We start from the raw sequence: 19,530 nt of genomic DNA, 5'->3' as shown, positions 1-19,530 counted from the left end.
GTGGAGTTCGTTCGAGTAGTGTTGTTTAGTATTACTAATTTATGGATAGTCGAGTTGGAATTACTAAAGTAAAAATAAAATTCATTGTTTAGTTTTGTAAATATTATTTACGATAATTATCTTAAAATAACTGAATATAAATAATCACGAACATAACCATAAGCGAGAACTACTAACTCGATTATTTATTTCCACCAACTTATCGAAACACACTTTCTACTAAGTTTCAACCACTGATATTCAATGATTTCTCGGCTACTTAAACTTACGCTTGTAGATTTAGCAGAAACTCGCTTAAGATTCAAGTCTTCGCACTTTAAACTAATTTATAGTCAATCGATTGGTTGAAAATTAGTTTTGAATGAGACTTGAGTAGCAATGAGTTTCTTAGTAGTTCTTAGATATTAATTACGTATCTACAATAGTCGATTAAATATAAGTATTAAGAAAATATTATTAGCATTCTAATATTTTCCCATAAATCTTAACAAACGTGAAGAGTTTTTTTTTCTCTCTCTCTCTCTCTCTGGAATTATCGGTCCGAACTAAATCATTATTTTTCTAAGTAAATTGATTACCTACGTTACGATTATTAGGAGCCGAGAAGCGGGTGAAACCGCGTATATGTATAGTACCGGCCATTTACTTCCATATTCGTAGGTTAGGTACATACATTCTCTTTTTTAAGTAGGTAAATCGTATTACTATTACCTAATATTGATAATTCAATTATTCTTATTGTGTAATATTTCAGTTCCTGACTACTTTGACAGTCGAGAAGGCACTGTAAGTTTGACTGTGGAGTCGGATTGAGTATTTTGTTTTTTTTTTTTTGTGATTATTAGGCAGGGGTATAAAAAAACATGTACCTATAATACCTACCTAACGTACCTAAGTTATTTTAATGAATTTCTTATGTATATTTTGTGTGTATCAGACGTTGCGTAGGTATTTTTATAGGTAAAGCACATGCATATCTGCGCATCCGTGGTTCTAGTTGGCTCAGTGGCTGAGCGACCTACTGCTGCTTAACGTTTCGCGGACTTTGTTTCTCACACGATACGCATCACAAAACAAAATCATGTTAGAACCAAAAAGAAAGTATCCACAATTATTTGTATCGTCACGCCTTTTATCTCTAAACTGGTAAGACAGACGTACACATTGCGGCACGTAATGCCACTTCACATAGTACACCCACTGTTCACCATTACGTTATATGTAAGTCTCATGTCATAGGAGGTGAGCCTAATATACCTACTGGGCACAATTCTAAACTCCGTGCTACTACTGAGTAATTTTGGAAAAGCCAAAAAACGCCCAGCACTACTTTGCCTTAATCGAACCCGAAACCCCTTGCCCGGCAGTCGCACTTGCAACCACTCGGCCAACAAGGCAGTCAAAGTATCAACAATTAATTTTACAAATTAAAGTCAAATGAAAGCAATAAAATTGTAACTTATAACCAAAGTAAATTGTAAAATGCTTGTTAGAGAACAAATAAAGTATTAATAGATATTATTTATTAAACTATTTACTGGATTGAAAGGTTATCGCGATTGAATCTATGCGCTTTCGATTGCAGGCAGTAGATATCGCGGGCCAATTCTTACGGAATAACTAGTTTACATGGAATGGGTTAAATACTTTGGCATTGTAGTAAGGTAGTCTTTATATTTTCGTAGTTATATTTTTGTGGTAAATGTGATAATACGATATTAATAATTCTCATTATCTATTATATAAAAATAAGTCGGGTTTTCCTTCCTGACGCTATAACTCCAGAACCCACCAGCCGATTTTCACGGTTTTGCATTCGTTGGAAAGGTATCGGGCTCCGTGAGGTTTATCGCAAAAAAAATTTCAAGAGAATAGCAGGAAAACAGGGAAAATCATTGGTGGCGAAACGGAGTTCGCTGAGTTTGCTAGTTTCCTTATAAAATTAAAGATAATGTATGTTCATTACATAATCACGGGACCACAGGGTCCTGGACCTTTGGAAAGCGTGCGAGGAGCCGAAGCCAACTCGCAAAGGCCCGTTGAACAATTTTATTCTAAGTGAAATGGGACATCAGCCGGAAATTAAAGATAATTATTATTATTGTGGTAGACGGCATCCTAGACGGACATTTAGCGACCTGGTCTGGATTAAAAGTACCCTTAACCGGCGAGCATGCATGAAAAGACTGATGACTGTTGATGAAGCGAAAGAGGTATGTAAGATTCGTAGCGATTGGTGTTCCATTGTCTCTGCCTACTCCCATGGGAGACAGGCGGACAGACAGTTATGAAAGAAACCACGATACGAACAACGTACAACACATACATAATGCAATTTATTATTAAAATCGTATAAAACGTAAGTTTTATATGTAATGTGTCGAAATTGAATCTCAAGTTACAATACCTACTGAAAAAATAACTAATGATAGTAACCATTATTCACTAATAACAACTTCAAAAACCAAAACGCGAGTCCTATGAAACTCGTAGCTCGCTCGTAACCGCTGCTACGAGCAACTACGAGCTACGCACCTAGCTACGAAGTGTCCCTAGTCTACGACACAAATTGTGCAAGTGGCCAACCAACCGCAATTTATGTCAGTTGCGGAAGCCACGACACTAATGGGGGACAGTGGCTGCAATTCGTTACACGCTGCCCCTTTCAAAAGGAAAATGAAAGATTTATCTCCAGGTAAACCTTCTACGGACTTTCTATGTTGTAATTTTGGAAAAATAAGTTTTAAGTTTAATTTTTGTACGCAGCAGTAGATTGGTTATTTAGTATAGTATGATTTTGTTTATTGTAATAATTCATGATGTTTTCTACCTATGATTTTAGTTGAGGTTTTAGGTGAACACAAACCACAGGCATAGGAGGACTGAAATACCACAAATAAATAAAACTTCCTTACTCAAGCTTATACATAATATATACTTCTTACTAATAATCTTTATTTTGAAAAACTATACCTATTACCAATACTGGGGTATTAGTAATATCGTACAGGGTATTGGAGAGCTATGTTCGGAGTTTCTTTGCGCGACAATATCTGAAATATGGAAATTAACCAAAGAACTAGAATGACAGACATAGCTCTCAAAATATGGCTGAAGTGGCAATGGGCAGGCCACGTCGCTTGGAGGACTGATGGCCGCTAAGCTAGGAAAGTGGTCGAGTGGCGACCGCGGAACGGAAGCCGTAACGTGGGCAGACCTCCCACTAAGTGGACCGACGAAATCGTCAGAGTCACGGGGAGCCAGTGGATGCAGGTGGTAGCTTGTCGGTCTACGTGGAGGACTGAGGGAAAGGCCTTATAGAACAGTGAACGTCTTCCGGCTGATGATGATGAATACTCCAATACCAGGAGGACATCCCGACTCAACAGTCCGCTGAGAACGATTGTGTAAAAAATAACTGCACTCAATTAATATATTTAATAATATCATTTCTTCTCTTAATTTTTGTAAATACAATTATTCATAATTTACATTTATTACTATTTGCGGCACCTATTCACATCGAACGTGACTGCGAGCTAGTTTTCTCGACTGCAGTTCAACACAGCAACGTGTATTTTCTTCCAAGAAAATCTCGGCTTTCTTTTTACTAGCACTGAATTTCTTTTCACAATTACCTCTTGGAATTTTATCTTAGCATCGAGGTAAGAATGAACGCAAAAACGGTTAGCAATTATTTCGAGAAATCACGTTCAGCGTCGAAGCTGGGACGGGCCGGAAAGTGTTTAAGAGGTTTTGTGCAAACTCGCCTTGACTTTCAGTGTAGCAAAAATAAATACGAAATAAGTTATTTATCTATGAAATAAAGTACAAGATTGTTGGTTGATGTATGTAAAAGAACTTAAACTTATGTTGACTTCAAGCCCTCAAATATTTAGTCCTTTAATCATAAGCTTAGGAACTTAATCGGCTCTTGCTTACTAGGACAACATTTCATCAACATTCGCTCGACAGTCGAACGTTACATTTAAAAGTATTTACTAAACTAATTTGGAGTAGTTGCGTTGAGATAATTTGAAGTAATAAGGGCTTTGGAGGTGTATAGTAGGAGCGGTTGTCGCGAGTCCCGGGGCGTCGGGAGCCGGGGATGCGTCGTAGAGTACGCGTAACCACTCGGCAGGGACGCGCAGAAGATCTGATTGTTGAATAGACCTATAAGGACAATTCATGAATGATGAATATGGTCAAAACTAGACAAAGTTCCTAGGAATACAATTAATAGCAGGTGAAAGCTAACTGTTTAACCGTTTATGAATCCTAGGAAGGCTGTATACATTTTTGGAGGCTGCTTGCAACGAAACTTCTTGGATTTGCTATTGAATGGGAGCGGTGTGGTGTGCGAAGCGCGAGGCGGCGCGGCGCAGTGCGGCGCTATCGAGCGGGCCCACGGCGGGGCGCGGAGGGCGCGGGCGGGGGCGCGGGGCGGCTGGCTGCACGCGGCAGTGTGCGCTGAGCCCCCGGGAGCGCGGCATGGGTGGCGCGCTGCTGCTAGCGCTGCTGGCGGCGGCGCGGGCCAGCGAGCCCAATGCCACCGAACTCAGCCCCTCGCCGCCACCAGAAGAAGAGAAGACCCCGCTCTTCCCCATCGACCTGTTCACGGACGACCAGCGGCGGTCGGGAGCCGTGCTGCTGCATGTCGTCGGCATGGGCTACATGTTCGTGGCGCTGGCCATCGTGTGCGACGAGTTCTTCGTGCCGGCGCTGGACGTGATCATCGAGCGGCTGGCCATCCGGGACGACGTGGCCGGCGCCACCTTCATGGCGGCGGGGGGCTCCGCGCCGGAGCTGTTCACCTCCATCATCGGCGTGTTCGTGTCGTTCGACGACGTGGGTATCGGGACGATCGTGGGCTCGGCCGTGTTTAACATTTTGTTCGTGATCGGTGCGTGCGCGCTGTTCTCCAGAACGACTTTGACACTAACTTGGTGGCCCCTGTTCCGAGACTGCTCTTTTTACTCCGTCAGCCTTCTCGTGTTGATATATTGTTTCCGGGACAGCGAGATATACTGGCAGGAAGCGCTGGTGCTGTTCTCGCTGTACGGGGCGTACGTGTTGTTCATGAGGTGGAACCAGCCGGTGGAGCGAGCACTCAAGAAGCTCATCTACAAGAACAAGGTGACGCGAGTGCGGAGTACTGATCAGCTGATGCCAACGGTGAGCTCGCCCGCACACACCCAAGCATGCTATGTTGCAGTTTGGCACAGATTTGGCAAGCGTTCAATTCCCTCGTATGCCAAAAACCTTCGATCATTTCCTTCTGTAGATATAAAAGATGTTGATTACGACACACATGCAGCTTGACAGTAGATGTTTCATTCAGAAATCTGAAGATATCGAGGTAAACATGAATTGCGTTCTTCCTGAATCTGCGCCAAAATTTAGAGTATCGACTTTCAATAGAGCCTGCGATGTGTTGAACCTTCTAAACGTTAGATCAGAGACATTCCCTATCTATCCATACGTATACAATTAGTGCATTAAAGTAAGGCATCGATTGAACAACGTCAATATAATATCACCTCATTACCTATAACAAACTGATAATGAACTCTATCTACCTACAAATAAAGGTAAAATATTAGACTATTATAACATTTGACCTCAAAGTAAACTATGCGATATTTTGTGTAGTAACAAACTACGGTGTATAATTGCCTAATGAACGGTTATCGTGATTGCTTTTATGTTGCACGCCGCGCCGCGTAATACTTACCTACATAATTTTGTTCCCTACTTACCCGCGTTCCTAATTTTCGTTTCTTTTGGATAAAATAACGACATCAGAGTTATATTATGGATATTGACATTTTTATAACGCAAAAATACGTAACAACAGATTCTTTAAAAAAGGTTTTTTTTATCATTAAATATAATGAATAATTTACCGCCATAATATCTCTGCCACAGATAATCAATTTATTATCGAAATAAAGATTTCGATTTTTAAAAATCTGCAGCCATTACTATTTAAATCCATTGAGTCATTCAATTTAGGAACTTACTAAGAATCGCACAGCGTGTGAGCGTTACAAATATTTGAAGAATTTTTATTATTGTAGGTATGTAGTAAAATCAAAGAGCCTACAGAATTTTCAATAAAATTCTTTACATATCAGGAGTGTCGGAATTTTAATTTCGTTTTCTGTCCCGCTCTTGTTCTTAGGTAAAGAAATTCAATTTTGGTACGAATGCGATTATTCGAAATCGAGTTTGCGTATCGATTCTTGCTGATATATTTTGATGGCATCACTCAATAGTTTTCTTTTTTATGTTTGGAGTATGAATATTTTTACAGCGGATTAAAGTATCATAGTCCAGTGGGTCGGCAGAGTTGGTGTAATATTCAGATTGTAATTTAGATTTTGCTAAAAGCCATGATTGTCACTGCAGGGCAAAGGCCTTCCAATCCTCCTTCCACTCCTGAACAGAGATGTTTAAAGCTTTTTGCTAAGTAAGCTTTTTCTCAGTTAAGTAATTTATTTCACTTTAATAATAACACTTATATTATTGCTAAAATGCTTAAGCAGATCATTTTTTTACCAATTCCTCAATCAAACAGTAATCTATTGTCTCACGTCCTATTATTCAAATATTCAGATAAAGAAAAAACAACCCAAAAAAGTTTTACACACTCGGCTAATGAAGTCGGGACCTCCCAGCTAGAAGTAGCACTCACAACTACTAGACCAACAACAACTTAAGAAATACAGAGCAACAGTAAACAGTTTATCGATTCTCGACTTGTAATAACATAAAAAACTTTACCATAATCGTAAAACTTACATAATCATAAAAAGTAGTAACGTTTTATTTCGTGAATCTGACAAAACACGCATGTTGGGTGATTTCCGTAAAAATATTAAAGAGGTTGCCAGTATGTAGGTCGGTATATCGAATAAGGCTGAAAACAGCAATGTCATTGCCATTTGTGAAACGTCATAAAAGAAATGACGATTCGGTTAGCTGTCAATGGTTTTTTGTGTATTTTTCTTCAACGACAACATTTACTTTTTTTCGTAGATATGATAAAACATTAATGTAAACTTCTTAAAACTTTAGTCAGTAAGAGTCTGACACTCCCTGGCCTCGCTCAAAGCGGGAGAAGACATTGAATGATTTTCTCCTCTTACAAAAAAAACTTAAAACAGCTCGAAATCGAGTGATTTTAGAAATCTCAGTAGCCAAGTCTGTGCCTCACTTTTAATCAATGGGAATGTGTCCCATCATCATACATTAGATGCAACTAAACTCCATACTAAAACTCAGAAACACGAAAATCTAAAAGCCTTTTCACTTATTACTGTAAAATCTACCCGCAAATCGAACTCCAGACCTCTTACTTAGCCATATTTCCGACAACTCGACCACTAAGGCAACACTTTGCCCAAACCGGGTATTGATCGGGCTCCGTGTTCGGCAGACCAATGAGGTAATCAATTAATTATACCGGGATCATTAGTAATAGTCGCCGGTACACTGCAGGGTACGAGATTTCCAACCAACGTATATTTGATTATACAAAAGATCGTTTCGATTTCGATGAAATTATTTCGAACTAACTACTGCCATTGCTTCGCCTGCGCTCATGAGAGATAAAAAGTATCCTATCACCCATGTCTGGGTCTGTATAGCAAATTTTATCAAAGTCAGTTCAGTAGTTTTAGCGTGTTTGATGGACAAACACTCAAACATACAAACAAAGAATTATTTCATATTTATACGATTAAAATGGGATTTATAACACAAACGGGGAAAAGTAGGTGTACATTGTATAGTGGCATTAGGTATGTGCCGTAATGTGCAGGTCTGTCTACCCCTTCGTGAAAAGGCGTCAAGATACTTTATACATTTTTGACTTTTTCAAACACAAACCCGTAGCAGATTCATTTAGAACACCTTATATATATTACTAGCGACCCGCCCCAGCTTCGCATGGGTGCAATGGTGATATATTATGCCTGTATTATACATATAAACCTTCCTCTTGAATCACTCTACCTATTACAAAAAACCGCATCAAAATCCGTTGCGTAATTTTAAAGATTTAAGCATACAGACAAACAGACAAAAATAGCGACTTTTTTTAGACTATGTAGTGATGATTACAAATGCGGTTACCAAAGTTTGAAAAAAATAAGTAGTTAACACTTTGTAAGTCCCTATACTTCATATCAACCACAAGAATAAAAGACCGACCGAGCGACCGATGCTACATCCACTCTCCGTTTCCAAACATACAAGTACAATTTAAAATGGTTAAATTGCTTCACAAATTGTGTTATGGCACCCGAATAACGGATCGCAATATACACGGAATGGAATTGAATATGCAGATGGATAGAACCAGATGATTTAATTGAGCTGCATTTAAACTGAATTGTAATAGGAATTTATGTCTGCTGCTGTACCTCGCTTAGGTAGCATGAAGGTAGCATGGAGTCTAGACTAAACTTGTACAATGTTATAACAATTTAAACATTATTTTTTTATTTTGAATAAAACCGTTGCTTCGTACTAGGATTTTCTCCTGCGTTGTGTGTGCTTTTACAAATATATAAGTTAATTGTTATCGGTTTACTCACGTAACTGTTTAACGAGGAATTCGACTAGTTTCAAGCCATGCTACTGGCTCATATTCATGAATATTGAGTAGCAAGCAAGCAAAAGTTATAATAAAAACATACAAGTTCACATACACAACACACTCAGACCCGAACCAACAATTTGTGGATCACACAAAGAGTGGCTCCATGCAGGAATCGAAACCGCTACACGTTGCGCGGCAGCCGATTGCCCAGCCACCGCGCCAACCGTGCAGTCATTCGTTAGTAGTGGTGAGTTTATTCTACTTTACTGTCACACATGCAATTAGATATAAAACAGATATATTTAAAACAAACAACTTAATATGAAAGTGTGGCATAAATTAGTTATTTGTTAGTTGATAGTGAACAAGTGTTTCGATGTTTTAATTGTCTCTCGTCATTAATAATTCAATGGCGGGCGTTCCGTGTTTTGTACGATTGTTGATATGTAGTTTATTGCTTTATTTTCTAGTGTTTATATGATTTTATATGTAAAACATTATATCACACCTATTCCCGAACCTTTATCAAGTGAACACTTTGTTTTTAGTCCTTACCGAGAATTTTGAAATCCAGATACTTATAATATATTATTCGTTCCCTGACCTAAGATTTTCGGCTAAGAAATTTTCGTATATGAGTAGGGTGTAAATGGAACGCTCCCAAATGCCGCAAACGGGTGATGGTATTTTTTTAATAAAGGAATTTGAATTCATGAATAACACGAAATCAAAAACGATTATAAATTATAAAAACAAAAAAAATACTGTTTTTTGACTATATTCCGTTTACACTCTATATAACTCAAATCTTTACTTTAGTAGTAAAGTACACTTAACACGGAAACTAACTGAAAACCATGACAAAAGCCAATACAAACAAATCATGATTTCCTTAAAAACTACAAATAAAATACAACTAGCGAAATATCTATTGGATAGTAGATAGTAAACTCGAACAATGGACATTTGACATAATAACAATTCATCAGAAACATTTATTTCGAAGCTAACAAAAGTTAAAGCAAGAAAGCACGCTACACGATGAACAATTTTTATACAAATTGTTCTTTTGACTTACATACTTATTCGAAGAGGAACTGGGACTGAAATATTTTTTCATAAAATACTTTTTTCAGACATGAAAACGGTGAGACCCGTGCTTTTTTTGAGGTGATTTTTACATTTTGTTCATTTGTCAGTTTTTATTAAGAGTTTATGGAATAAAGTATGTTGTAATAGTTTACTCAAGGATTCATGACTAATAGTAGCTGTAAAATTGTGAAAAATGAGAAACCATTTTGGTTGGTTGGTACCCTTACACTAGCCTATATAATCCAAAAGCTAAAAGTTGGATAACAGACCTCAATGTGTTGTTGGTTGAAAATGGGCCTACACCGCAAAATCTTTGTTTTTTTACACTTTTGCCCACGCTAGCATTTTCTCCTTTGTCGTCAGTGCGTTTCCAAAATCACACACACATCACACCTAGACCCGAAACAAACATTTATGGATGACATAAGGAGTTGCTCCGTGCTGGAATCGAACCCGCTACACATTGCACCGCAGCCGACCGGTTGCCCAGCCACCATGCCAACTGTTTAGTCAATAATTAAATACATCTTTGAATAATGTAAAAAATTATGTTTATTTTAAGATTATTCACCATATACAATGTGATAGGCGTGGGACTTCTAACCCGTTAAGGCTGAGTACTACATCTAATTTTATCGACAAAAATAATAATATGGCGGGTTGAACCCCTAATTGAAAATATTAAAAAATAGTGATTTTTTCGGTAAAAATAATTCACAAATGATTTTTTTTCTCACCAAAACATTATCAAACATGAAAAAAGTAATGAATTAGTTAGCCAAGGTTATTAGCTACCGTTTGTCGTTTTTTTTTTGTTTCTACGACTTATACAACCATTGATATAAAAAAAAGTAAAAAAAAATATTAAAATAGCCATAACTTTTAGGGGGAGGGGATTCGATCACTTCGACCCCCGACTTTTGTCGATAAAATTAGGTGTAGAACTCGGCCTTAACGGGTTAGAAGTCTCGCCCCTATCACATTGTATACTGTATACTATACTGTATACCATTACTAATAAACACTTAAACATAAAAAAAACAGGCGTGATTATAAACCATATCATGTGTTTCAAAAATAAATATGAACGCACACGTTTAATCAAATCACAACGAACGGACTGAAGGTCATATCTACATCACCTACTTAATTAATATTGTGACCTAACATGATTCGAAAATGCCCTAAAAACATACAACCCTAATAAAAACTTGGCAACACTTACGTAAGGCCGGCAAAGCTAGCGTGCTTAGTTCACGTGTGTTCTCGATTTGATTTTAATCGATTACATTTCTTTTTTTTTATGTAAAGGCTTGCGTTTTGACGGCCACGTTCGCCCTTTATGCGTTGTGATGACACGCGAATTAGGTTACAGGGTTATGGCTTTGCGCAGTAGTGAGGGGAAATTAGTCGATTTTTTTTGACGTTTGTGGTGCAACGGAAATTAGGGGTGCGCTGCGTAGTGCGTGGGTTGTGTTTTATTGGTGTAGGGGATGAAGTTTGTGCTGTTTAAGTTTATGGCTGTGTTGAGTTTAGTTTGAATAGTGGAATAAATAGGCCATTATGTATGATGAGTAACAAAGAACTAGATATCATAAATGATGACGATACATCGTTTTATCAGTCCGTAATAAATGGGAATGTCGACGTTAAGGGTCAGCGGAAGATCTGATGGATTACCGGGGCCCCGGCTTGAAGAGCAAGAGTAGGAACGGGGTAGTTTTTTGATAAAGAGTTTGAAACTTCCTCTCGCCACATCCAAGTCGGAAGAAATCATTGGATAATCTTCTCCTTCCCCCATAGTTCTGATTACAAATATATTTGAAACGGTGCTCCGAGTATTGTAGGTTTCTATTCATCCCATTGCAAAAGTCGTTACTAATTTTTACATTACTTAACTATAAAACCGTATAAACATTTTAAATTAAAATATCAAAAAGCAAGTAGCCATATTATCTCGTAAATCCTCAAACAAAAATTCAGCAGAAAGTACAAAGCATTATTTTTCAGCTCCAACATTCAAAGACCTCCTTTTTCTTGCACCGTAAGTGGAAAACTGTGTAAAAGGCAGTTTCTGTAATAACTAGCACAGCCTGCATCTTTCCTTTCCTGAAAGAATTATTAAGTAGAAAATGCAAATTTTTCACTCTGTTTGTTTCATAAGTTTTAAAATTGATTTCGAGTTGGACTTTCCATTTGTCGCTTTTTTATTACGATTGAAAATATCATTTGACTTTATCAAAATTTAAAATAAATAGTTTTATGAATACAAAAAATATAAATTTTGCACTCATCCAATCTACAGATTAAAAACAACAGAAAAAAAGTATAACAAAGAGTACAATCAACATCTACACGAATACATTTGAAGCTTAAAATACGGGCTCACAAATACACACCGGCCAACGCTACCGTGCTACGCTGCTACAACGCTACATCAATACTGCTACGGGCCTACGCCGTAGCGCCGTAGCCCGTAGATAGCTACGGCGTAGCTATTAAAAATGATGCATTGTATTGTCGGCAACCAAATGGATGAAGGTTTTAAGGTTCCGCACCTTTTGTTTTATTTGTTTGAAGGCTTTCCGTTCTTTGTTTGTGAGGCAGAAGTTTGATATTTAGTGAAGGAGTATCGGTTTAGGGGATTTTGCGGTGTAATGCAAAGTTTTGTTTGGCATTTTTTTCAGTTGCTCAGTTTTTAGGTCAGCTTTTTTTTCGGATTGATAGGCTTTTAAGGGTATTCTTTACTTTCATGAAATAATCTTCGAAAATCTTTAAGCACGAAGTAAATATGAGTAGGTATGTGTATTAATACTATACACTGAATCAAATTGTCAATGAAATAAAGGTTCAATTTACATAACTATATCTAAAAAAAACACGTTTAATGTAATTGTACGTTGTAATTAATGTGTAGTTAATGTTGTAGTGTGTAATTACACACTTTATGTCAATTTTATACAAGATTAATACAATGGATGAGATGCATAAACAAATGACACATTTATTAAAAAAAGAACATTTCAAAAAAAATATGACAATACTGGTACGGTACTCAAAATATGAAGCTACAAATAGCGACAAATCAAGTTATACAAAACCAGTATAAACTGACCAGTGAATGTCCGAAAAGGTCTTACAAAGCGAGACCATGAGAAACTGGATTTGTATGACATGACACAGATTTAAGTCGTTTACTTAATCCGTTGTCGCACTAATGTGCTTCAGACGGTCGGAGTTTTAAACTTCATTACATTTTCTAATTAAATATCATTTGAAGACCGAAGTGGAGTTTAAAATATTTACGTAAATGAAACTGTTTAAATTATATTTGGAAGTATTTTCATAATGAATTACTTTGATATATTTTTGTTTTATATTGCCATAAATATAATTATTATTAAGTATTAATAGATAGTGCAAATAGTTTAATATGTTCTCAATATATGGAATTATGACTACTGCCACATTTCGGTATGTATCTAATCCCCAAATAAATATATCTCCCTCAATTATATTCAATTTCTACCGAGAATTTTTTTAATAGTATTGATTGACATCTGGTAACACACCCTTTACTTTATTTTTGTTTTTGGAAAATGATCAACGACGTGGTTGATATCACCGATGAGGTGTTAAAGCTCTTACACATAAGCGGAATGTACATGGCATGGCATCAATCGACTTATAGCGACACTTGCAGTTGTACCGTCGACAGCTTGCAGCTGCAGCATCGTTGCAGTTGCTTCTGCCGTTGGCAACATGCCGCTCGTGTGTAAGAGGTTTTACCAGTCAAGTGCGATGTCTTTAAAACTTGTTACTATATCAGTGATCAATCCATCGCTTGCCATACCCTATATTTTGAAAACATACGACGATTTACTTCAACATACACACTCGTTATTTCCCAAAATCATTGCTCCAGTTTCGTATAATCCTGGTGGACTCATTGGGTACCACTCATCTAAGTATTCCCAATAGTAGCCAATGAACCTTAGTAAATATTAAATGGTACATTGTTTACGTCTGTGTAAGGTAGCTGTGGGTTAACGTATTAAGAGCTAGCGGGTTATATGATGTTGAAGGTCAGTTTGATACTATTTGGCAATAAGAAGTAGATATTCTTAATTCTTAATGGTGACAATGTAAAATGACTTGAAGGCTAAACAAATTATTGGTTATATAATCCTCACACGTAGCTAAAAGCTTGGAAACTCCAATACCTGACCAATTATAATTAACTAAATTAAAAATGACACTATATTTTTAGATCTTGTACTTAAAAATTATACTAAACTAATTATTGTTTTTCGGCTTACTTAAGTAACTATTTGACGAGGAACTCGAGTTTCAAGCCATGCTAGAGGCTCATATTCATATGGCGACCGATGTAGCAGCGTGACCGTTGTTGCGCCGTAGGTCCTGGAATGCTGCTCATGAATATAAAGCTAGTTTCATCAAATAGTTCAGGAGTAAGCTTAAATACATAATACTTAATTTGGTATTTAACTCAACCTACAAATAAAAGTCCACTTCACAACCACCTGACCGACAAATGCAATAATTGAAAAAAAAAACAAATACTTCCAATAACACACAGACCACCTGTCCGATTGGCCATGAACTAGTAATACATTATGTACTGATGGCTTTTATAATGACTTCAGCGTACATTGCTCCATTCGCAACAGAAGGTCAGTGTGAGCCACTTACTGAGCAATCAATGAATGTTGTATTGAGGGCTATCATCGTATGATGACATGTATGTTAAACATGCATCGAGGTTGTTTCTAAATTACATTTAAGCGATGACAATAGTCGTCGTAACTTTCTGTTACATATTTTATGTGAATGAGGCTTAATGCAACTATAATTGAATTCTAGAGGTCGTTTCTAAACTATCAGGGGATCAATAAAAGATGAATTGCTCTTATGAAGAATTGATTATGTCTTTTACTTAATCGCTACTTATATAAAAACTAAAGTATGTATGATGGCTAACACTTGAAGACAAGTAACGACACAGTTTTATGTATGAAATGCATCGATTTTTAATTATCTATAAGTATTTTGTTTGAAGTGTAGTATTCCAAAAGTGTATTATATTGATAATAATCAAAATAAATTATTTGAATTAAACCTAACCTAACATTATAAGGCACTTGAATATAAAGGGACTTGCTAATTACTATCTTGATGTATCGGCTAGCATCTGCATTAAAAAAGCAACCAAACACAAAACAACAAACATTCTTTCTAAATTCCTTTAACAGCCAAAACAATCCAATAATCGTCTTCTAATTGCCTCAAAATTAATTATGTTCAACGTAACATGCAGTAATGTGACTATAAAGCACATAACGGTGACTATTGAAACTGCAGTCTGAGCACTTTGGCATGCTGCCATGAGCCAGCTGTCGAGAGTAGGTCCAAGCCTTTGTGGGAGATCCCCTAACCATTCCTTTTAGGTTATTGTTTGAGGTGTTTAAGTATAGGACTCGTGACTCAACGAGTAATTAAGTAGGTTCCATGTTGAAGGTTCTTTTATTCTTTGTCATTAATTTCGGGTTGAAGGTTAGAGGTTAGGAGATTTGTGATGTAATCTTTTTGATTTCTTTTGATATAAGTTTTTTTTTCTGTCGATACGCCTTTTATTCTCAAAGGGGTAGGCAGGGTAGCATATTACGGAACGTATTGCCACTATATAATGTACACCCCCTTTTCACTATTTGTTTTATAGGTTCCATGTAATAGCGGGTGAGCCTATTGCCATGTACTGGGCGCAATGCCAGACACCGTGCTACTGAGAATTTTTTGAAAAACTAAAAAAAGTTGCAGTTGCACTTGAATCACTCGGCTTGCATTGTTAAGCGTCTCGTATAGATTGGTAAAAACCGAAATGTCGTTAAATATCACCTATCTCAACTTAGAGGTTCTTTTAAATTTTGGAGAGGTTGGTGGAAACGGGCTTAAGACTCCTAAAAAAGTAATAAAAGCTTCTGTAATTATAATAGGAGCTCCATATTCCTACCTCTTTTCATACGACAAACATGTGAAGTTTAGGGTGTGTGTTTGTACAAAGCGTCGAGACTCCAAAACACTGACCTCTAGATCAGATTACAGGCCGATGCAAACCTAGTTGCGAAAGCCAACAAGATCAAAAGAGAATCAATTGGTGCTCGGAAAAAACAACGTCGTATAACACCGGATGTTTGCTCCTCGACTATAGCCTCTCTGCTGAACGCCATAGAATCAATATTTGCTTGAACTTGTTTGTTCGGAAGTGATGGGAAATATCGGCTTGTCTAGACTGAAGTCTAGACTATAGGAATTTGTTATTGTTAGTTTAACTTGGATAACGTAATTAACTTAGAGTAGTAGACTGGGTTTTTATAAATTACAGTTCAAAGTTTCAATTTCTTTCGAAAGTTGAAAGAAATTCATTCTTTTTATGAATATACTTTCTCATTCTATTTATGAATGTGCGCACAAAAAGATGTTTAGTTCTTCTTTCGCAATAAACAACATAACAATATTATAGGCTTTTTGTTAGGTATTTTATTTGGACATCTCTAGATTTCATGTCAACACTAACAATTTGTAATATTAGTGGACTATCAGGACTGGCAAGACTAGTAATAGTCCACTGCAGCACCATGAATCTCTTCTACCCTATACATCGACAATTTTATTTCATTAACGAATCCTATTAAAAGAAATGACCATGTGATATAAAGGCACCTAGTCTAATTAAACACTACAAGAAGAAGAAGATACAAGACACAATTCCCAGCAAACATTTACGTAGAACATAGAAAACAAGAAGAACGATAATAGGCTTGCCCCATTTGTGGGAATGCAGAGGTATATAACATTACGTTACAAAACACTATACATTTCCGTGAATCCAGCCGGGTGTCAACTTCATTAAAACGTACCAAAGGTGGCCGGTGCAGTGGTTTCAAGTGAGCTCAGAATTAATTAATGTTAGAATCTCGGTTTGTAAACACCACTGTACTGTATTATGTACTCGTCGAGTATAATGACTTTGTTCATATGCTGAAATGGTTTTGCAGTGTTTGCGGTTTACTGTAATTTTGTAAATCGTGCCTATTTGGGAGGGCTGTGGTCAATATTTTGTGAGTACAGTATTTGTAGATATATTCCTGATCTGTCTCTATTTGGGCAGGCAGGTACAATTAATAGACAGGCAGGTATAATTTGACTAACTAAAAAACCTCGGGTTTTTTTACTCACGTACCTCAATATAGAAAAGCTTACTAATTTCGAATCACAGAGGGATTCCTCATTGAGAGCAGCGTGCGCAGACGCGGTTACGTCGCTTAGCCTACTTGTTACAACTACAACTACGTTTGACGACATTTAAACTTTTAATATTAAAAGCAATAAAAGTTTGACGTTTAAAATCCAAGCGCACAATGTAATCCAACATCCCACAATCTTATTACCACGATTTAAAATACGTGTATACAACTCCAAAATAAAAAAGGAAATAATAAACAAGAACCTTTCCTAATTCATACGCAAACATTTCAAGCACTAAAGAAAAAGTTAAAACGCCATGTTATCAAGAATGTACCATTGACTTATGAATATCATATAGCGCGCCAGAAGTTTCATCGTTCCTGGAAGAATTCGTTTCTGCATTTTTTAGAACAATCTCTACCAAACTCTTGTACCTCAGTATTTATAGCATTGGAATATCGGAGAAACAATTATTGTACATTATTGACTAGATACAAGGTATCGGAAGTTCCTATTCCCGTAGGAATTTTGAAAAATATCCTTGTTGGTATATACTTTTTCTTTGTTGGGAAGCAAAAGGTTGCGTGTCAGGTTCAACTGTCGTTGGGGGTATAAATTTTGAGATCTGAGAGAAGAAATATGCTCCTCGAGCTGTGAGGGACTAAAGTTACTATAAAAATGCTGGTGTTTATTTGTTTTTAGTATCAGTCTTATAAGACATTGGTTGATGAGAAATATAATAATCACACTAATATTATAAATGTGAAAGTTTGTTTGTTTGGATGTTTTTCCATCAATCACGCTGAAACTACTGAACGGATTTTGATGATTTTTGATAGGTAGACAGGGTTTGAGCTGACGTGTATGATAGAGTACTGACTGTGACTTTTTCCCCCATGGTTTTTATCCCATGGGAACGCGAACAAAGCCGGCTGGCATAGCTAGTACAGATTTGACTAAAAAAACTCAAACAAAATTGAATTTAAATATATTTTTTTCATAACCTATTTCTGCCAGACAGGCAGAGTCCAGAATTTAAAATCATTTGTTGGCATAAAATTTTATACATATAAAGCTTAATATTTTTTTGGGGTTGTGCCAAACTTTAAACCACCCTCTACTGGAGGCTCACCGATGTCTGGCGTGCCATATGACAGGCACAAAACACTGAATGATATATGAATAAGGTTTTACAGATATAAGATATTTCATAAAAATATTTATGCGGGGCCAGGCCAAGGTTTTTATGAGCCGCAACGGTTTTATTTTATAGGTTCTGTTGTTTAGCGTTTGCTATGAGAACCGTTGCTTGTTGCTTGATATTGAATGTTCAAAATTTATATTTCTTATCTTCTGGATTTATTTGTTCTGTGTCTACTCACGTGTGGTTGGTTCTCCAAATTCAAGGTCAAGTATTATGTGAATGCCAGATTCAAAATTTTTGCCGGTTTTGCCTTCAATATTAAAAGTGCAACTTATGAATTTAAAGTCTCAGCAATCGATCATAACCGATAACCAAACCTGTTATAAAAAACTTGTCTTAAAAAAAAATAAATGGGGATTTCGAAACGAAGTAGTTGAATCTACTCTTTCCATCTTAACATAGATCTATCGTTAACCTGACCTTGTGATTGAACCTAATTTATCTCTTAATCACCATTGCCATTTACCACCACTCCACCACCGTAGTAATCAGCAGCATAGCAATCGCTAGAAGCCAGTCATTGAAACTGGCCTATAACCGCATATCAATAGGTATTACAGATCATTGATCAATATTTCCACCACGATAGCGGATTGCGTCCCAAATGTCCGCCATTATTGGGCCTATCTGCATCCATAGAGCAGGACTTTAGCTGAAACCGTAATATTGGTGTCTGGCTGGTTCCGATAAGATGATAATAGTTTCCAAAGGTAATGCTGATGGCATAATTCTGGGTCATTTTGAATAGTGTGTGGTATAGTGCTGGTTATTTATTGTTAGTGGTTTAAAGTTGCAAATTGATCTAAAATGTGTGGTTACCAATGAATAAGTAGATGTAATTACTCATTATTGATGTTTAAATAAATGTTTACTGGTTTATTTTCATTAGATTGCTAAACCGAATTTTGTATTGTCTGTCCGATGATGATAGACGTTTTGTCATGTTTTCAATTTAACAATTTATTCCTGACTCTCAATAAGGAAGTTTTTTTTTTTTAAGGGAGGAAATCATTTAGCTACTTTTCCCACGAGGCGAGAGGGAGTGTCAGTGACTGACAAAACTAAAAGTGTCTCTTACTGACTAAAAACCACACCGTTCCACTCCTGTTTTTGGAGCTAGAGTCCCGGTAAGCCTGCCAGGTAGTTCACAGCTCCGGTGCCTAGCCTATTAAAGCATTTCAGTATTCGCGGTGATCAGTTTTTCAGAAAACAGAAATATAGGAAACTAATCACCCTTACCTTATTACAAACACCGACCTCTAATTCAACATCTTCATACCTACAGCCCCGTATACGTTGCGGTGATTATCTTAACGGTCTGATTAATTCCCGCGTATCTAGCGCTCAGCCGGCCATCAGA

The 19,530-nt window shown here is 36.9% G+C and overlaps 1 protein-coding gene across 2 annotated transcripts in view; it reads left to right on the top strand.

Annotated features, from left to right (window-relative positions):
• Positions 1-4,416: 4,416 nt before the first annotated feature.
• LOC118265905 (sodium/potassium/calcium exchanger Nckx30C) overlaps positions 4,417-19,530 on the top strand; it is an 88,288-nt gene continuing 73,174 nt past the window's right edge. The window contains exon 1 of one of the 2 annotated variants that reach the window (XM_035579186.2): positions 4,417-5,175. In XM_035579186.2, the coding sequence (XP_035435079.1) occupies positions 4,492-5,175 (684 nt within the window). In that variant the 5' untranslated portion in view covers positions 4,417-4,491. The remainder of the gene's footprint in view (positions 5,176-19,530) is intronic. The other variant, XM_035579185.2, reaches the window with a different exon arrangement.

Source organism: Spodoptera frugiperda, chromosome 7 (assembly GCF_023101765.2).
Source record: "Spodoptera frugiperda isolate SF20-4 chromosome 7, AGI-APGP_CSIRO_Sfru_2.0, whole genome shotgun sequence".
Classification (NCBI taxonomy): Eukaryota; Metazoa; Arthropoda; class Insecta; order Lepidoptera; family Noctuidae; genus Spodoptera; species Spodoptera frugiperda.
Note: the sequence above shows the minus strand (reverse complement) of the source record. Positions and strands in the feature narration are given on the sequence as shown.